Source organism: Aspergillus glaucus (assembly GCF_001890805.1).
Source record: "Aspergillus glaucus CBS 516.65 unplaced genomic scaffold ASPGLscaffold_18, whole genome shotgun sequence".
Lineage (NCBI taxonomy): Eukaryota > Fungi > Ascomycota > Eurotiomycetes > Eurotiales > Aspergillaceae > Aspergillus > Aspergillus glaucus.
The window spans coordinates 600,471-619,653 of record NW_019170470.1 but is presented as its reverse complement, the minus strand read 5'-3'; the positions used below and the strand labels follow the sequence as shown (position 1 = coordinate 619,653).

General features: G+C 50.0%; 8 protein-coding genes across 8 annotated transcripts; 4 read left to right on the top strand and 4 right to left on the bottom strand.

Annotated features, from left to right (window-relative positions):
- Positions 1–222: 222 nt before the first annotated feature.
- On the bottom strand, positions 223–972 carry ASPGLDRAFT_102019 (putative G-patch domain protein; the record flags this gene model as incomplete). The annotated part of the gene is made up of 2 exons (XM_022539422.1): positions 223–389; positions 426–972. Coding segments are annotated over 2 exons (714 nt in total), but the record flags the coding sequence as incomplete, so codon positions are not given.
- Positions 973–1,194: 222 nt separating this feature from the next.
- On the top strand, positions 1,195–2,504 carry ASPGLDRAFT_28097 (putative oxidoreductase; the record flags this gene model as incomplete). The annotated part of the gene is made up of 2 exons (XM_022543722.1): positions 1,195–1,371; positions 1,431–2,504. The coding sequence occupies 2 exons, from the start codon at positions 1,195–1,197 to the stop codon at positions 2,502–2,504; spliced, it is 1,251 nt and encodes a 416-aa protein (XP_022398432.1).
- A 166-nt stretch (positions 2,505–2,670) lies between these two features.
- On the bottom strand, positions 2,671–4,095 carry ASPGLDRAFT_176905 (NAD-dependent epimerase/dehydratase family protein; the record flags this gene model as incomplete). Its single annotated transcript, XM_022542885.1, has 4 exons — positions 3,969–4,095; positions 3,647–3,881; positions 3,120–3,576; positions 2,671–3,071 (listed from the first exon to the last, which is right to left on the bottom strand). Exons 1-4 carry the CDS (start codon positions 3,995–3,997, stop codon positions 2,671–2,673), a joined length of 1,122 nt encoding a protein of 373 aa, XP_022398431.1. The 5' UTR covers positions 3,998–4,095.
- Positions 4,096–5,104: 1,009 nt separating this feature from the next.
- ASPGLDRAFT_38040 (deadenylation-dependent mRNA-decapping factor PAT1) lies at positions 5,105–7,699 on the bottom strand (the record flags this gene model as incomplete). Its single annotated transcript, XM_022544897.1, has 3 exons — positions 5,105–5,228; positions 5,288–7,498; positions 7,578–7,699. 3 exons carry the CDS (start codon positions 7,697–7,699, stop codon positions 5,105–5,107), a joined length of 2,457 nt encoding a protein of 818 aa, XP_022398430.1.
- A 1,000-nt stretch (positions 7,700–8,699) lies between these two features.
- Positions 8,700–10,948, top strand: ASPGLDRAFT_176901 (glycosyltransferase family 15 protein). Its single transcript, XM_022542884.1, has 4 exons — positions 8,700–9,243; positions 9,327–10,151; positions 10,204–10,492; positions 10,550–10,948. The coding sequence occupies exons 1-4, from the start codon at positions 9,193–9,195 to the stop codon at positions 10,612–10,614; spliced, it is 1,230 nt and encodes a 409-aa protein (XP_022398429.1). The 5' UTR covers positions 8,700–9,192; the 3' UTR covers positions 10,615–10,948.
- A 926-nt stretch (positions 10,949–11,874) lies between these two features.
- Positions 11,875–12,848, top strand: ASPGLDRAFT_68595 (uncharacterized protein; the record flags this gene model as incomplete). Its single annotated transcript, XM_022549276.1, has 4 exons — positions 11,875–12,207; positions 12,241–12,427; positions 12,540–12,623; positions 12,691–12,848. The coding sequence occupies 4 exons, from the start codon at positions 11,875–11,877 to the stop codon at positions 12,846–12,848; spliced, it is 762 nt and encodes a 253-aa protein (XP_022398428.1).
- An 818-nt stretch (positions 12,849–13,666) lies between these two features.
- ASPGLDRAFT_176893 (proteasome maturation protein) lies at positions 13,667–14,424 on the bottom strand (the record flags this gene model as incomplete). Its single annotated transcript, XM_022542883.1, has 3 exons — positions 14,307–14,424; positions 13,788–14,232; positions 13,667–13,731 (listed from the first exon to the last, which is right to left on the bottom strand). The coding sequence occupies exons 1-3, from the start codon at positions 14,307–14,309 to the stop codon at positions 13,667–13,669; spliced, it is 513 nt and encodes a 170-aa protein (XP_022398427.1). The 5' UTR covers positions 14,310–14,424.
- A 179-nt stretch (positions 14,425–14,603) lies between these two features.
- Positions 14,604–15,339, top strand: ASPGLDRAFT_68593 (mitochondrial 37S ribosomal protein uS12m; the record flags this gene model as incomplete). The annotated part of the gene is made up of 3 exons (XM_022549275.1): positions 14,604–15,033; positions 15,115–15,215; positions 15,274–15,339. The coding sequence occupies 3 exons, from the start codon at positions 14,604–14,606 to the stop codon at positions 15,337–15,339; spliced, it is 597 nt and encodes a 198-aa protein (XP_022398426.1).
- Between the last annotated feature and the right edge of the window lie 3,844 nt (positions 15,340–19,183).

The following is a 19,183-nucleotide window of genomic DNA, read 5'->3' as shown; positions in this document are numbered from 1 at the left end:
TGTTGTCATATTATTGCGCTACTGTGATACCATGTTTTCCTGTCTATGTCTTGAAGCATTCCGACGGCGCTGTTCGTTTTGTACATTGGTTCTATATTCTATGGTCATAGTTGCAGGCAAGAGAAACCAACTTCTTTAATCTTTAATAACTTGATCTATAAAAAACCGGGGTATCACTATCTAAACCATCAAAAGAAAACGCAACAAAAAACCACATCACCCTAAATACTTCTGCACATCCTCCCTCTGATAAAACATCTCCTTCAGTTTCTCCCCCCTCCTCCTGGCCTCTAAATTCCCCCTCCGAACCTCCTTCGCATTCAACTTCTCCACCCTCGCCGGCCTACTCTTCTCAGCCTTCTTCTTCTCCCTCTCCTTCCTCTTTAGCCCTATCTTCCTCCCGCTTTCCTCGTCATCACTATCACCGTCAGCACCCAATCCCATCGTATCAGCTTTTAACCGCCCCTTGATCGGCTCCCGGATACCCTCTCGCCCCGGTGCGCCCAGTCCAACTCGACTATCGGGATCCCAGCCGTAGGACGAGAGGTAACGGAGGCCCTGACGGGTGCGGTCGAGGTGGGAAGGGGGATGGGAGTGGGTGAGGCAGAGTTGGTGCGCGAGGGAGCTTTCGTGGGGTTTGTCACGGTTGCCATCTATTGTCGTGGTTGTCGTGGTTGTCGTGGTTGTTGTGGTTGTTGAACTGGGGTATAGAGGGAGGTTGCAGACTTCGCATATCGCCGGTTTTTGTTCCGTCGTGCTGTTGGCGGTCGTGCTTTGACTGCTTTTCGGCATAACAATAGACAGATATTTATCCGCTATACTCGGTCCTGGTCTCCCTGTCATCGGTGCTGCAGTGGTGGCATTGGTGGTGTTGAGCTCATGCTCCGAGGAACGAACAAACGGTACGCGCTTGCGGCGGATTCCAGCGCCGAAAACTCGTTGGTCTTCAACGGGGAGGAAGTAGTCTTCTTCGTCGGACATTTCCTTTCCTATTTTTTAATGTTGTATGTTGTAACCCTGAGTAGAGGTGTAGAGGTGTAGAGGTGTTGTTGTAGGCAATTAAATGTCATACAGGTGGTGGCGGAGCCCGATGCGGAATCCAGACGACCTCCGTCCGCCTATCTGTTGACGTTGTTGTCCTCTCCTACTTTCTATCAACAACAACAACAACCACAACACAACACCAATTGCACAATGCCCATCCCCATAATCCGAAAGGGGGTTGAAGAGGGCCTGTCGTCTATTCCCTATGCCTACACAGTTCTCAGAATCGTACCATGGGTTCTCCTAGTCGCCGCGCTGAAGTACTGGTTCGGTGGTGCCAGAAACCGCTCTGAGCGATTGATGCACTCCAAAGTCGTTATGATTACGGTATCTATCCCAAACTAGCCACCCGAGGTAATATTAATCCCAGCTAATAAGAGATATAGGGCGGCACATCCGGCATAGGCGCATCAGTAGCCTACGACCTCGCCCTCCGCGGCGCCCAAGTCATTCTCCTAACCCAACACTCGCCCTCCGACATCTTCCTCGTCGAATACATCGAAGACCTCCGCAAATCAACAGGCAACCAGCTCATCTACGCCGAACAAGTCGATCTGTCTTCACTGTACTCGATCCGCACGTTCGCGACGAAATGGATCGACAACGCGCCGCCGCGGAGACTGGATATGCTTATTCTGTGTGCGAACACGGTTGTCCCCTCGAAGGGCGAGCGGAAGATAACTGTCGATGCGCTGGATGAGGAGTGGCAGGTGAATTATCTGGCGAATTTCCATCTGCTGAGTATTCTTTCTCCGGCGTTGAGGGCGCAGCCGGCGCATCGCGATGTGCGGGTGATTTTCACGACGTGTCCGAGTTATATCGGGGCCGAGTTTGATCTCAGAAAGGCCGTTATTGAGGATAAGCCTGCCAAGCCTAACAAGAAGTCCAAGACCGTCCCCGCCGCCAAGAAGAAGGACAACAGCCTCTTCGCCCTAAGCAAACTCTCCCTCATGATCTTCGCCCAATCCTTCCAAGCCCACCTGAACGCCTACGAACGCCCCGACGGCCAACCCCCCTGCACGCGCGTCATCACCGTCGACCCAGGTTTCAGCCGCACCCCAGGAACCCGCCGCTGGCTAACCGGTGGCTCCCTCTGGGGCCTCCTCCTCTACCTCCTCACCTGGCCACTGTGGTGTTTGATCCTCAAGTCGCCGCAGCAGGGCGCGCAGAGTATTCTGTACGCGGCGATGGAGGCGAGGTATGGAAAGGACAAGGGTGGATGGATGATCAAGGAGTGTCGGGAGGTGGATTTCTCGCGGAAGGATGTGAAGGATGAGCAGCGGGCGAAGGAGTTGTGGGAGTTTAGTGAGAAGCAGATTGAGCTGAGGGAGAAAGAGGGGGCTGTTTTGAGGGCGATTGAGAAGAAGGAGAGGGAGGAGGAGGAGAAGTGCAAGGCTGAGGATAAGGGGGCTGCTAAGGATCCGACGCCGGGGTCGCGACGGAGTCGTAAGGCGAAATAGATTATAGACCAACATTCGTTGATATATTGCATAACCACAGTATTTTTATTCTATTTCAAGTCTATGCATCTAGACAACATCTTTCACAAAGGAAATATCGTCATTTCATAATATTAAAAAGAAATATATCTGAACATCTGGTCTATATGTCGCCTTCGCATATTACTTATTTCTTAAGGGCAGCGAGCAGCTCCGCCGGCGGCTCCTGGCGGTAACCCTGAGGGTTATTCCGGGTCCAGAGCCAGAGGTCTTCGCAAGCCTGCTCGAGGGTACGCTCAGCAGTCCAGCCAAGCTCGCTGTGGGCACGGGTAGGGTTGGCAGTCAGGTTCAGGACGTCACCGGCACGGCGGGGAGCAACCTCGTAGGCGAGGTCGCGGCCGACAGCGGCGGAGAAAGCATTGATCATCTCGTAGACGGTGCTGCCCTTGCCGGTACCCAAGTTCCAGGCACGGACACCGGGGTTGTTGGCGCGGAGGTAGTTGAGGGCCTTGAGGTGGCCGTTGGCAAGGTCGAGGATGTGGATGTAGTCACGGATGGCGGTTCCGTCGCGCGACTCGTAGTCTATTGCTTGTTAACCATTGGATCTAGATGTAGGGACAGAAACAGGCAACTTACCGTCACCAAAAACAAGCAGCTTCTCGCGCTTGCCAGTAGCAACCTGAGCCAACAAAGGCAGCAAGTTGTAAGGAACACCCTGGGGGTCTTCACCCATGATACCACTGGGGTGAGAGCCAGCGGGGTTGAAGTAGCGCAGCAAAGCGCCGTTCCACTTCTGAGCCTCAGCCTGGTTACCAGCCTTGAGGGCGTTGTTGCGCTGAGCGTTGATCAAGTCGGTGATGGCGGTCTCAACGGCGAACTTGGTGTTTCCGTAGGGGTTGGTAGGGCCCAGAGGGCAATTCTCGGGGATGGGGATCATGTCAGGGAAACGGGTAGCGTCACCGTAGACGGTGGCGGAGCTGGAGAAGACGATATTGGTGACATCGTGGCGGATCATGGAGCGCAGGAGGCAGAGGGTGCCGAAGACGTTGACATGGTAGTAGTCCAGGGGCTTCTCGCCCGACTCGCCGACGGCCTGTCGCAAATGTTAATATACCGTACTCTATATCCTTGTCGCAACGATCCAATGAGCGAAAACAACGCACCTTGAGAGCGGCAAAGTGAATAACGCTGTCAATGTCGGGGTGCGCCTCGAAGACTTTGTCGAAAGCGGCCTCGTCGGTCACATCGAGCTGAGCGAACTCAGGCTTCTTGCCGGAGATCAATTCAACGCGCTTGAGAGCCTCGTCGGAGGAGTTGTAGAGGTTGTCTGCGACAACAACCTTGTAGCCAGCCTCGACCAGAGCGAGGGTGGTGAAGGAGCCAATGTAACCGGTACCACTGTAATGCGAATGCGGGGTGTCTGTTAGTCAGGAGGAACAGGGACAGGGACAGGAACAGGAACATAGAGGGGAAGATAATGCGTACCCGGTGACAAGAACAGAGCCAGCAGACATGATGATTGTATGAGGAAAGGAATTGAGTGGATTAGGGAGAGAAGAGAGAAATGGAATGAGGAATCGGAGTGAGTAGGAAAGAAGAGGGAAACCAGCGACTGTTATATTCGGGGGGGGGGGGGGGGGCAATTTGGTGGGGAACCTCCCGTCTTACCCAATCCGGCAGCTGACGCGGACGAGAGATTTCAGGGTCTTTTTTTATATCGTTTGAACTGAGCGCATTTACTGTTTTGTGCTATTCTCTGTGTTTACTCAATTCCCCTTTATTTTGTCATTTCAAAGTGACGCTGATCGTCACCAAATCCCTCTTAGAAAGGTCCAGTTCAGCTGGCCGATCTCATTTCGCTGATGGGGATCGTCGTGGTTTACGATTAGGCTTACGGAATTGGTTCGGGAGAGCAACTGGATTGCCATTCAGTGGTATTCAAGCTATGTATCCTCTGCCTGAGAAGAGAGCATCATGTACAAAGAGTATCGGGCTGGCGCCAAGGGTGTTTCAGAATAGTGACAGATTGTCCCGAGGTTTCATAGACAGTACGACCAGATATCGGAGCAACCATGCAGCAAACCGGACATAACACATTGTTAGAAACTAGAAATAAAAAGGAGAAGAGACAAAAAAAAAAAAAAAAAAAAGAAAGAAAGAAAGAAACAGGAATAGAAATGCGAAGCATCAATCGTCAACGTCACAAAAAAACAAACACCCGTATCCAAAAGTTACAACACTGGGCCCTTTTTCTCCTTATCGTACCATTCTTGCTGGTCGCCCGAGCCAGTAGACAGTAGATAAGCCTTTTGCAGCTAATCTATCATATTCCGAATTGGTGAGTCCTTGCTCCGGGGAGGGCTCATTCTTCCCTTTCCGGGATTGAGACCACACCCCTAAAAGTAACCAAGCCCCTCCTGAAGCACAGAGGACCCATGTGATGGTGTAGGAGCATCCGTCACATGGAGACAAATTGTGCCGGTCGCACAAAAAGCAATACTAGGGTGCATGTAGCCCGAGACGGATGCGGAAGTTTCAAACATTCCACGCATGTTCGGCCCCAACAGGGTTATTAGAGAGGGTAACCACCCCAGACCCATAAACAGAAAATATTCGCTTCTTTATCCGAGAAGTTCGACGTCAAGGCCAATTGCACGCATGAAAAGGTTGACGTTTCCAAGTCGTTGGCTTCCCATATCAGGGGGGAGCGTCTTGCTGTAGTTCACCGTCTCCATGACTCGATCCCTGTCACAAAGCGTTAGAATCACGATTATCAAAACTATAGGGAGTGAGGGAAAGCTTACTTGACTGCAATAACCAAACGTTGCTGCTGCTCCGGGCTAGCTCCAATACCAACGGCCGCCAAGAACTGCCACACGTACATATCGTCGCCAGCGTTGATGGAAGCAGGGAAGATATCAGCAAGAATAGGCTCCAGGGTATCAAACAGCACGTTGAACTTCTCAACCCATTGCTGCCAATCGTGTTCCTCAGCCTGTCCGGCTTCCTTAACGATCTCTGCGCGACTGAGCATCATGGTCAAGATACCCAGTCCGATACGAGTCTTAGACACCGTCTGCAAGTGGGTCTGGGCAATGACCAATCCTAGAAGACCGATGATGATGTTGAACGGTGCTTCGCTGACATACATCAGGAGACTGGGCATCACAGCCTGCGAGAATAACTCAACGGCCTCGCGCACATCTAGTGACGGCGTCTCGCCCGCTGCTTGTTGTGAGCGTCGAACAACATCCAACGTATCCAAGTGAACGACAATCATGGTGAGAATGGTAACCCGCTGCTCTTGGTCGATTTGGCGGAAAATACGGGGGATAGCTTTCTTGCCCTTGGGGTACGAGAGGAACGCGATGAACGGGTGCGGGGTGTTGGCATTGGGGACGATGGGCTCCATGACTTTGAGAGCCTGCCATAACTTCTGGTTGAGCGAACGGACCTTCTGGCGCCACTCCATGTGCCGTTGAATCGCCTCAGGGTCGTCCTCGTCCGGCGGGGGAGGCATGGTACGCTCCATGTCCTCCATGGCCATCAAGTTGTTGTATACATTTTCGATGCTGTTCAGGATGAATTTCCGATCAGTGAGGCTCAGATCGGTCTGTGCCTTCTTAGCGGTCTTGCCCCCCTCCGAGCTCTCAGGGCGTTTGATGTTAAGCATCGTTCTCGGAGCCTTTGCGTTACTGAAAGAAATCTTGCCCAGACTACCCTCGATGATAAGCTGCTTATTCTTGGGCTTTGCCTTGGCCGCTTCAACTGCCCGCTGCACCTGCTGTTGCATCCGCTGCATGTGGTTGTCAGCGTTTTGTCCGTTTCTCCGCCCGCCGTGGCCGCCAAAGCGGTTACCAGTCTGGAACAAATAGGTTTGCGCAAAGTGACCGAGAGGCTGGTGCGGATGTTGACGAGGAGCACCCCGAATCTGACTGTAGACCTGGTAGTAGAAATCCTCAGCCAAGACAGCCTCTGGGTCCGAGTCTCCGACGTTTCCCGCAGCTGCCACCAGTTGCTGCAACTGGATCCGCGTAATGAAATTCTTGTCCTGCGGGGTCATCAAGCCGTTGAACCGCGAGAGGAGGAATATCTTGTGGTTACGCTTCGCACGCTTGGCATCTTCCAATAGGTATGCCATGCGTTGCTCCTCCGGTAGCTGCATCAGCTGCTGCGGGTTGGTGATAACCGGCAGAGGATTATTCGCACCTTGCAGGGCTTGCGGCAGCAGAGGTGGCTGCTGCTGCTGCTGGGCCTGGGGCTGCTGCTGAAATGGCCCCGGGGGCATTGCATGTCGCTGCGGGGGAGGGGCCATATGCTGCGGGGGGAAATTGGCATTCTGCAGGAGATGCAACGGGATGCCGGGAGGTGCTTGCGGAGGAAGGGGATAGGGCTCAGGAACCATGGGCTGGGGAAGATGCTGCAGCAACTGCGCTGGCGGGACACCTTTGGCCAACTGGGCTTGCAAAATCTCCGGAGGGATCTGCGAGAAGATTTCCGGCAACAAAGGCATCTGCTGAGGCGGGTAAAGCGGCTCGGGGATTCCTGGAGGTAGCGACACTGGTGGCTGAGCCAGCAATGTTGAGCGAGCGCTCGACTGGCGTAGTTGCGCTTCGACTTCTTCCAGGCTCAATATCCTCCTGGCCGCCGGTGGCTCGTATATGGGCTCTTCAGGCTTCTTCGATACCCCCCAAACACTGGACTTGGCCTGCAGGTCGGGAATGTACCCGGGGTCCTCGTACTTCTCATACCCTGTCCGCTTGGGTTTTGGTTCTTGAACCATGTTTGTCTGCGTGAGAGTTTCCGCCACGCCTTCGGTCGGATACTGTAGATTGTAACGGACTTGTTCCTCCCCAAATGCATCGGCCACCTGTGCTGTTCTGCCGAAGAAATCGAAATCCTTGCCTACGGTGGCATCATCACCACCTGCATCACCGAACGTGTCATCGTTGAACGCATCCTGGTCCTCATTGAGTCGGTCACCAAGACCATCGTACGTATCCTCGAAATCGATACTGTAAAGTATAATAAGAGAGGATTAGCCATTTCATGTTCTTATTTTTCATCCTAATTCCAAACGAGAGGATCTCTCACGCATCATCGTCGTCGTCTTGCTGGCCCGCCGCTCTAGCGCGAGCGACTTCGGCAAAGGGATCTGAGGCATCGAAAAACCCCTTCTTATTGGGAAGGGTAGTATCGAAGCCGAAGAAAGACATCTTCGGTCCAATGACAATGAACTAAAAGGGGTGGGAAGTTGGAAAGCACTCAGCACGACATGGCGTTGGGGGGGGAATCCAATATTCTTGTGGTGCGGGATGAAGTGAGGTCTGATATCAGATCATGCCTGAGGCAGAAGGCGGTGTCGGAGCATCTACTCTACTCCGTACTTGTGCTCTTCCTAGTATTTGATATGTTTCAACGAAAGTCTGTGGTTGTGGAATTGGGCTAATTCCGATGAAGATGACTATTCCAAATAGTAACATGTTGCACGCCGGTGGTTCAAGCGCTCGAGATGCTAACAATCTGACGTCCAGAGAAACAGTTCAAGCCAATGCACGACATCAAGAAGTTCTTTCTAGATGAGTCCTAATGCCATGGATCGTGCTTTTCTCGACTGAGCTACCTAATAAGGCTCTAAACCAATGCGCCGTGCCTGTTGGTTTCCCGGGCTTATGGCCTTGAACCCCCTATACCAGGAATGGTACGAACTAAAGACTTCTCTCACATATCGGGGCACAATGGGGGCTGTATTCAACGGCATTCGGATACTCTCTTGACGCTGGACGCTGGTTTGCCTCTGTAGCTACAGCAGAGGGCTCCAAACGACTAACGAGGTATCACCATGGGGGTGGGGTACTGGATTCAAGTGTGATAATTCGAGCGAAATGATGTAAATAGGCTGTACAGAGTATTCAAATACTGGATCGATCCAAACGGTTTTTATTCTACAGAGTAGAATCATTGAATTTGCGGCGCTGTCGTCCCAGCTATTAATATTAATATGAATTCCAAACCAGTGGATACAGATGATCGTCGTTGATCTGAGCCGCATGAGTATTTTTGACAGAAACGATGGCAGTTAGAGCTGTCAGAACCGTTTTTATACTCCGTAGAGTAGATTTTTTTATTTTATTTTATTTTTTTCTTTTTTTTAGAAAATCAGCAGAAAAACCGTGTCTCTCCAATGCCTCCAATTTCTCGCAGTGAGGCTCGGGCGCAGGTGCGTCTGCGTCTTGCGTGGCACGGCCACCTTTACTATTTTCTTGTCGTCCATTTCATCTTCCAGCAAATCCTTCTTCCTGCTGTCAGCATCCTGGAATCACCGCCAAATCCTTTCTGATATCTTCTATTCTGTATTCTTTGTCTCTTTTGTTTGTCCTATTCTTTGATAGCCCGGCCTGTTCCACGGCGACCTGGGATACCACAGCCATCCTTCCCGAGGCATCACCATTTCGACCACTGTCCCCAACCATTCAACTCTGGAAGGCTGGGGCTTACAATATCGGATGTCTCTGGGCCATATTTTAGCTGGTTCGCGATTGTAGACGGAGAGAATCCCACCTTGGTCGTTCGTTTTGCCGAATCGTCGCTCAGTTTCCCTATACGGTCCGCGTTTACGCCCCTCTATTTGCGATTTTCCTCATCGCGCTTGACCTTCTCCCGTCCGTCCTTTTTCGACCGTGTTTGACACGGATAACATATATCAATCATGTCGTCAGGACCGGTTCGATATGTCCGGTATCTGCTGTTTGCGGCGCTGGTGAGTTATCTTGCGCCTTTCTCCCCTTACCCCCTGTCGAAGCGCCGTGCCGATAACTAACATTATGGGTGTTATGCTGTCAGGGACTGGGTATCCTCTTTTTCATTTCGAGATCCGCGATTCCTATGCCCGATACTGCTACGCTATCAAAATTGAATCCGTCGACTTATAAAGGCAAAGGTTCCCTTACAGTGACTGGCGGGTCAGCAAGCCCATCGCAAGATGGTGCTGCGTTGTCATATCCATCTAATGCGTCCGGGTCAGAGGGCGTTAGTGTTCGCCCGGAAACCCGTGTGAATGCGACTTTCGTGACGTTGGCTCGCAACTCGGATATCTGGGATTTGGCACGATCGATCCGACAAGTTGAGGACCGCTTCAACCGCAACTACCACTACGACTGGGTATTCTTGAACGACAAGGAATTTGATGATGATTTCAAGAAACTCACCACGTCGCTGGTCTCGGGGACAACGCACTACGGAATTATCCCCAGAGAACACTGGTCATACCCCGACTGGGTCGACCAGGAGAAGGCAAAGAAGGCTCGACAGGCGATGGGACAAAAGAAGATCATTTATGGTGACTCGGAGAGTTACCGTCACATGTGTCGCTATGAGTCTGGATTCTTCTTCCGCCACCCATTGATGATGAACTACGAATACTACTGGCGGGTGGAGCCCAGCATTGAGCTCTTCTGTGACATTGCCTACGACCCATTCCGCTTCATGAAGGAGAACAACAAGAAGTACAGCTTTACGCTAAGTTTGTATGAGTATTATGAGACTATCCCTACTTTGTGGGATAGCGTGAAGAAGTTCATGGGTAACCACCCTGAACACATCGCATCCGGGAACTCCATGGACTTTTTGAGTGACGATGGTGGAAATACCTACAACAAGTGTCACTTCGTAAGTTCCTTCCATAGTCCTTGTTCTTTTGAGCATGGCTAACGAGTTATAGTGGTCCAACTTCGAAATCGGAAGCCTGGAATGGCTGAGGTCAAAGGAGTACATCGACTATTTTGAATCTCTTGACCGTGATGGTGGTTTCTTCTATGAGCGATGGGGAGACGCACCCGTTCACTCGATTGCTGCTGGTATCCTCCTTAGCAAGCCAGAGATCCATTTCTGGAACGAAATTGCCTACTACCACATTCCCTTTACCCACTGCCCGACAAGCGAGAAGATGAGACTCGATCTGAGATGCCACTGCAACCCCGAGAATAACTTTGACTGGAAGGGATACTCATGTAAGTCTTCAGTTTCTTTCTGGCTTGGTTGGCTCTCGCTAATACAGCAATCTCTAGGCACTTCCCGATACTTCCACGTCAATAGCCTGCAAAAGCCGGAGGGCTACGAGGGACAGCAATGACTAACTGTCCTTAAAATCACATGTCTGGTTTTGGCATTGTTCAGCATTGGTAGTATTGGCTTTGCAATGCGCAGGAGTGTCAGATTGAAGGTAATCTTTTGGGTGGACCAATTGATTGATAGATGGTTTTGAGCCACTACAAATTGGATGCTGGATTTTCGAAAGATGTCTTCAATTTCTTTCTTTGAATTTAAAGCGATTGTTCTTCACCATGTGTCTTAGTATATGGGTTTTTCTCTCTTCTCTTCTCGATTTTGACTTCATACATGCAAAATTTTCTCATTCTATAAGGCATTCAGATCAACCAGCAAAATTACATGCATTCGATTTCGGGTCAAGTCTAGTATACATAACTGTCAGATGCTGATGCAAAGACAACTGTAGGGCTCAGCACTCGTATGCTCAAGTCAGACATGACAGCCAGAAATACAGTGCATAATGTCCCATGTATACCAAAACCAATGCACAGCCGTGGCAAGCAGAAAAAGAAAAGAAAAACATGCGTATATCAAGTTCCAGCGGCCCCTTTAAGCATTGACTTTGTAAAGCTAGTAATATTTGTATTATTATTTCTGTTCTATTTTCGCCTCTGGTCCAGCCCGCTGCCTTAAGCGTCATTGCGGCCTTTTCCCCTTTGAGAGACCTTCACTTCTCTCTCTTTTCTGCCTTTTCTTTTTTTCCTCTTCATTATCTCCATCCAGAATTGACTCTGGCTCTGGTCTCTTCCTTCTCTTGTCCTGACTATCTTCGTTCTTCCTCAAGAAACCCCTTTTGGTCGTCTCTTTACTTTATCGCGTGGTGCTCAATAGTCCACCCCAAAAGCTCCTCCGGGTGGTTCCTATGCGACAACTGATTGCTTTGCTTTCGTTCGCTCTCCAGTGAATCGTTCGCCTTTTCTTGTTCTTTCTTCTTTCTTTCTTTACTTTTCTTTTCTTTTTCTTTTCTTTTTTTTTTTTTTTTTCCTTTCTCTTTGCTTGTTTTTCTCTGTTTGAATCCTCGAACCCTCTTTCTCAATTTCCTCGTGGGTTCAGGCGCAGTTCCCCTCCCTACTCTCTCCCTCGATCGCTCGCTCTCTCCTCCACTCTCTCCTCCTTTATCTCGCGCCCGTTGCCCATTTCCCCCCATCATCCGCTCTTTGACCTCTTTCGCCCATCTATCTCTATTTTCCTTCGTTCATACCGGAAATTAAGTCAATCGTGACCAGCGACCGCGGCGAACAAGATTTCTTACGAAAAAGGATAGTCCATCGTACATCCTAATATGTCGGCTAACGACAACAACAACACCAACCTCCCCGAGCCGGGCGTCGCTCCAGCTGGCACTGGGAACGGTCCTTTGCCTACGACCACCAACGAATCACAACCATCTTCCGGTCCAGTCGAAACCGCAAACAATGCGGCTTCAGAACAGAGTCCTCAACAGACAACGGAGAATGCCGTGACTGCCGATACGAAGCCCGCAGAGGGTGGCGAAAGCGCTGCGCCGACTGCTTCCACCACGACCAACGATACTACTGTCGCCTCGTCGAACGATGCAGCCCAGACTACCGCAGAAAAGACCAAAGAGCCGTCCCCGGAAACTGCGGGTACACATGCAAAAGAGGTGGAGGATCCCAAGGACGAACAGCCAAAAGAAGACGAAGACTCCGGACCGTCATTGATGATCACTCTGCTGTTAACGTCCGGATCGCGGCATCCATTCAAGATTGATGGGAAATACCTTCGCAAGCAGTCGGTCAATGTCGAAAACAATGATCCGTTTGCCATGAGTGTCTATACTCTGAAGGAATTGATCTGGCGGGAATGGCGTGCAGGTAAGGATCCCATCCACATCTCTCGAAAAGAAATGCAGACCAGTTGGCAGATGATTGGTTGCATGCGAGGTTGGCAAGTTGAAATGTGCTGAATGTGACTAATTACATGCAGACTGGGAATCGCGCCCGTCGTCGCCTAGCTCCATCCGACTGATCTCGTTCGGAAAACTGTTAGAAGATAAAGCACCTCTATCAGGTATGCGAACTCTAATGGCTATTCCCCTGCCATGAATGAAACTTGGCGCTGACTTGCTTCTGATTAGACTCCAAATTTAATCGTGATGCACCCAACATTGTTCACATGACAATCAAACCCCAAGAGCTTATCGACGAAGAAGACGCCGCTGGAGCCAAGGGCCAATCCATCCGGGAACGGGTCCCCAGCGTGCGCAGCCCTGGATGTCGCTGTGTCATCCTCTAAACAGGGCATGCGATTTTTACACGTTTTACAGGCTGATCATCCACATTGTCTTTCTCTCGATTATCGGTGTTGGGATATCGCATTTGGCTGCCTTCTTTCCTTCTCTCTTTCCTTTTTCCTTTCCTCGTTTAGCTTTGCATTCCTTCCTTCTCAATCGCCTGGCGCAGGATATTCACTTGCCTTGTCTGGCTATCAAGCCCATGGGGCGGCGTTACGGATGTTCAATTTCAATTCCCTAATACTTGCTTGGGCAGCGCCCGGAGGATATGTTGCCTAGTTATTCCTCATCGTTTCTTGTCCCCCCTGTTCTATTCCCATAGTTGCGTATGTGAGTGGCTTGATTTGTCCCTTTTTACACTACACATCCTTGCACTGTGCTTATATATACCCTGTTTAACCTTGAGCTTGATATGTTTATTGTTGTTTTTTATGGCAATCCTTTCAGTCAAGCTTTCTTCGCTCCATGTTTTTAGTTCTCTCCCTGTGTTCTCTTTTGTTTTATTCCAGGATCTGGATCTTTGTCTGCGTGCCGTGTTTTTTCCTTTATTGTTCCAATCTTTTAGATTGATGAATATCATGTACAAAGGGAATGGCTGAACATATGTTAATACATGACTTATATCGAGTACCAGTAAGGGCTCTAGTGCAGTAACTTGCTATATCACTTCGACTGATTTATTATGATGATGGATAGAGGTAGTTATTTTCATATATGACACATCTTGTATCCGCGCCTGTATCAATCCCTAACCGCGAAACATCATGAAGACGAATTCGTAATGACAAAAGAAAACCGATAAAAAAAGCCAACCAAATAATTAATCCATACGCAGTCTTTTCTCCATCTCGTCGTGGAAGGTAGCAGGTTCCTTGAACTCGTCTCCTGCAGCATATTAGCAAAACCATCATACACGAATAGTAAGAGAAAAGAAAACGAACCCTGAAAAACATCCTCCCACCCAACCTCCGTATCCCTCCCTCCCAACATCAAAATATCCTCATGCACATTCCCACCCCGACCACCACCAAGCACGGCCGGCTTAAACGTCCCATCCCTCACAATCTTCAACTCCATCCCACGCCGCACAGGCTCCGCAATCCCATACGCACGTCTCAAACCCTCCATCTTCATCGCATCCTGCGTCTGGCGCCACGCGAGGAGGCGGGCTTCGAGAGGGTGCGCGGAGGACGGGATCGTGTTGGTGTTGGCGGAGGGGGGGCCGTGGGGGGCTTGAGCGGTTAGTTTGGTGCGGAGGGTGTCGGGGAGGCCGGGGGCGGAGGGGGCGCCCTTTGAGGCACGGGGGAGGGAGATGGGGATTTGTTGGCGGGTGGTTGTGTTGGAGGTTTGGGTTGGGTGGTTTGGTTGGGGGGCGATTCGGAGGGACTGTCTTTTTGTTAGTGATGCTGGGTTTGAGATAGATATGGTTGATAGGTGGTGAGATGGCAGGTTGGGCATACCATTATGGCGGTTGAATCAGACTGATTATTTCGATAGGAATACAGAGATGGGTATTAACGGAGACCAGGTTTAATCTTCAGAAAACCCTGGATAGAAAGAAGATGGAGGTGAATCGGTGACGATGTTGAAGCTCGATAAAGCAGCTTGCCATTACGACAGTCCAGCTTCCCCGGTAACCCAAACACACCACTCCCGCAAATAAGTCACGTGCAACCATCCAAAATTATCGCATCTCAACCCGGCCTCCGATCCAACCCAGCAAGCGATAACGTCTAACGCCCCGAAATAACGCCAAAATGCCACTCCTAATCTCCTCCCTCACCCTCCGCACCCTGCGGACAATCATCCAGCGCCCCTCCATCGCCACCACCGCAATCAAACCAACCTCGCGCTTCCAACCCATCCTCCGCACACCCGCCGCCCTCACCGGCTTCACAGCAGCACGAACAACAATCGCACCAACAGGCCCCTCCGCCCTCCTGCGCCGCCAATTCTCCACCTCCCCGATCCGCCAGGCAACATACAACCAGATTCGTCGCGGATGCCGAGTTTCGCAGCGGGCGCGGAGATCTAGGTCTCCGGCGCTGGTGGATAGGTCGCAGATGAAGGGCGTTTGTTTAAAGACTGGTATTACGAAGCCGAAGAAGCCAAACTCGGGGGAGAGGAAGACGGCGAGAGTTAGGTTGAGTAGTGGGAAGGTTATTACGGCTTATATTCCGGGTGAGGGTATGTATTTTCCTTCCGGTTTTGTGGGAGTTGTAGGGGGAATTGTGTTAGAGGGGTGGATAGTTGGCTGACTAGGTATAGGTCACAATGTCCAGCAGCACAGCGTGGTTCTTGTTCGTGGTGGTAGAGCTCAGGATTGTCCTGGTGTGAAGTATCACTTGGTTCGTGGTGCTATGGATTTGGTATATTCTTCCTATATGTGACTGGTTTCTCTTCTCGATATACTAATGGCTTCCGCAGGGTGGTGTTGCCAGTCGTCTGACCAGTCGGTCGAAGTACGGAACGAAGAAGCCCAAGAAGGACTAAATGAATTAAATTGGATCCGGTGTTAGGGCACGGACATGGTGTCATGAATTTCCGTCATTGTACTATTCTTTGATATCGTTGTACTGGGTTTCGTTATTGCCATCTCTTATTAGAAAAGGCGTGTGTATTACGAGACAATTCTGTTATTCTGTTCGGGTAATATTGCCCCCTTTCTATATATGTCCACTAACGCCTTTGAACTCGAAGTGCAATGTAATTGTCGCATGCATAGTAAAGAGGACCGAAGACTTGGCTCAGTTCACACCCAGTGCTTAGCAGCCGACGCCAGTTTCGGTATGGCTCTGAGGCCCCGTTCTCTTTGCAGACCTGCATTGCGAGCTTCACGTCTCCCGGAGACTGGCTGATATAATATCGAAACCACCAGGGCAGCCTGTCTCGGCAGGCTGTGCACGCTCAACACTAAGAGAGCTGGTCTATTTCTCAATGGTGGTGTGCTTCTCGAATCTGGAACGATCGCTGGACTGGTTGGCCAGTGATCTCACCCTTTTATTTAAGACATGATAAACCAGTCGAACAACTTCTCCGTTACTACAAGATGTTAGTAGCAAAATTAAAAACAGGATGGAGGAAGATCTGCTGACCCCGTCTCAATGACAGCAGACCATAGCAACATGTGTAAATTCGTCTCCTGGCTCGCCTTGTTATGGACTCTTCATTTCATCCTCTTCTGTTCAGCCCTACCGGGTTTCCCATTGCAGCTCGAATCACTGCCCGTCCTTTCTCAAAAGTTCTTACCTCCCCAGCGCTTCTCGTATGCAGCACCTCGTTTTCCTTGTTGTAATCATGGAGTACGCGCAAATACACGACTTCGGAGGGTGTATGCTCCTGAGCGGCCGGACTCTAACCCACTCGCGCGTTGGTGAGCAAGCAGCCAGACTGCCAGTGGCATTTTCAACAGCAGAAAACTGAGCCTGTTCAAGATGGGCTCGCACTCTTCATCTGTCGCACATGTACCCTCCATCACGTATATTCAAGCATAATTTAGGCTTTCGCAATCAATTGGGATATAGCGATTATCAAGCATAGAAGAATCGCCATAATCAAAAGGTCAACAAGTAACGCAGGGGGTTGTATGGATGTCTGTAGTACAGTCGTACGAAAGTCGAGCAGAATGTACTGCGAAACCTCACCGGACCAAACCCGCAGGTGAAAACGGTCATCCTGCTTGAACCGTGCAATGTGCCCATTCATTCTCTGGCCGTCTCTCATGAAATCGATTACCAATCCCTGCTTTTTAACGCAAAAATTCACCCACCCCGTCAAGATCGGACCCGTTGATTTTGGGACCAGCATTTTTCCAGACGAAGGAGTGCCCTGGTCATCCTCCTCCTTTGCCGATGTCAATCACGGAAACAGGCTGTTGCATGATTTTTGCAACGGCCTTCAAAAAAACCATCGCCTTGTTGCATTAGAATAGGTGGAAGTGCCCATGCAGCATACAATACGGCGGGCAGGGACATGTCGACATTCGACCAGGACAGGTACTCTCTCCACCATGCCAGCCGACCAAATGGAGAATGTCTCCAACTCGGGAGCACGTCGCTGTCTGTATAATCAGCATACCAAGGTGAAACAGGACTTGGTTCCATCCATGACAGTCCGTTATCCAAGGCGTGGTTGAGTGTGGACCTGGTATGGTCGACAATGCGGAATCCCAGCCAGTTCCGCTCACGCCATCTGCTTCGAACAAGCTGCCCGTTTCGGACTATTTTGTTGAAAAGCGAGTCCATCTTAATCTTCAAATCTGGTGGGTTGTCGAATCTAATCCAACAACTTTGGCTTCGACCGTTTATGATAACGCTGCCCCAAGGTCAGCTGTAATATCGTCGATCTCATGCACTGTATGATGGGCATTAGCATATGGAACTTAAAGATACCAGGAAAGCCACAAATAAACTATCAGAAATATCATATAGACAGTGTATATGTGGCCCAATTTAATCAATTGGCCGCCTGCAGCAGTAGACATAAGACGGCTAATAAAGCCGCTAGTTTCTTATGATTGAGGTAGTTCAAAGATGCAAGGTCCACAAGGGTTCCGAGCCCTAACCTCACAAGGGCCACTTGCACTGCGGAAGAATACCGTGTATCGCTAGGTTTTCAGTCACATTTCAACTTACGAGACTTGATCTTTCTCTGGAGGAATTCAGAAACAGTCAGGGGAGCCGTCGATGCGACTAGCTTTGCGCATCTCTGATATTCATAGCAAGTTGACTGGAGGACCCGTACTGGTTCCTCGACGATGGGGTCATCCGACTATGATCAGACTGTTTGGTTCAAGCGTCGCATTTTATGTTAGAAACGGTTTAGAGATGGTAGTGGCGGCACTGCACCAGAATTACCGTAAGCAATGCCAATTCCCATCGGAACTAGAGCTGCGTTCAGCGAAACCAAGAAGCTCAATCGTTCTCATATTTCTGCGTAGTATTATTTTGGCTATTGGCATCTTTTCGTCTGGTTCGAAAATCCCCTGAATTAGCGAGGAGATGCTTCCTTCTGAGGCTTGGCCGTCGAAAAGTGGGCTTAGCGCAAACCATTCTTTCATGCCTCTTAATTGCAAGATTTGATATCTCTCCAGTAATCTGGAGACAGTCATTTATACCACTGACGTAGTGGATGAAATTTCTCAGAGCTGCAAGGTATGGCTAGCGTTGTGCTGTTTCCGGTTATAAGGCCTGTAGCCTCCTTCGAGGAGAACACCAGCTATGACGGCCCGGCTTTTTTGGAACTCCAGTCATAGGTTATGGAGGTTTCACCAAACCACCATAACTCCTCTATCAGGTGGGCCGCGAGGAACAAATGATTGAGGTCGTTCTGTCTCTTATAATAAAAAAGGTCTCCCGTGCTTGAGCCTTAGTCCCACGTCCGTGCCTGCCCGAAACGAGTCCAGCGTAGGCTGAAAAACCCGACTATTCTCTATGTTCAGCATGAAGACAAATTTGTTGATGCACGACACGCCCAAAATCACACCACACAAAGACGTATAGATGGATGCAAGCACTCGAAGCGTATCGGCTTGTTGACGAAAGAGTCCACACAGCCAGTACACAGCCAACCTAGTGGCAATGGATTTGCCTTCAGAAATTTATATAGACGGCGTATGTGGGGCCCAATTTGGCTTACTCTGCCGCATGCGGTTGCTATTTATTAGTATCTGTACCATAGTAGACCATCAGCATCAGTAGACAAAAACGGCCGATAAAGCCACTGACCACTGATATATAGAGTAGAGTGTAAAGCAGGTAAACTGCAAAATCCCCTTCCGTCGTTTGCAAGTTGCAAGAGTAGGCGACGCATGGAATCCTTGTAACATTCCCCTTAGTCTTTCTATTGCACTGTCAGTCAATCTCATGCCATTCGGCAACTTTCCTCAGCATAGCAGTGCGTCCGCAACCCGATCTTCTTCCAGTTCTCAACTAGTGCCTTCGCAAACAAAACTGATGCCGTCTAGCCATAAGAATGATGCCAACGACATTACCGTTGATGGTCCTGGCAGTAGGGCATTTGACCTTGGGAACCAACTCTCGACAACCTTGATCGCCGATCCTTGTGCCCGTCTTAAGGAAATTTCGCGAACGTGAGTCAATAGCAATTCCCGTACCCTCAATGTCCAGGATTGATAAAGTTCTGGCTTCGGAGATCCTGGCTGGTGTCTTGTCGATAGGTATGTAAACTTTAGTGAATATTCGACAAATATTGCATGTCTGTAGCCATCTACCATGCGTGGTTCGACCGGGCGACCAGAACCTTCCTATCATTGTACCTTGTATCTGGGATGACAATTATCTGCTATGCAGGTTGTCTTGGTGTTTTCCTGTCGCTT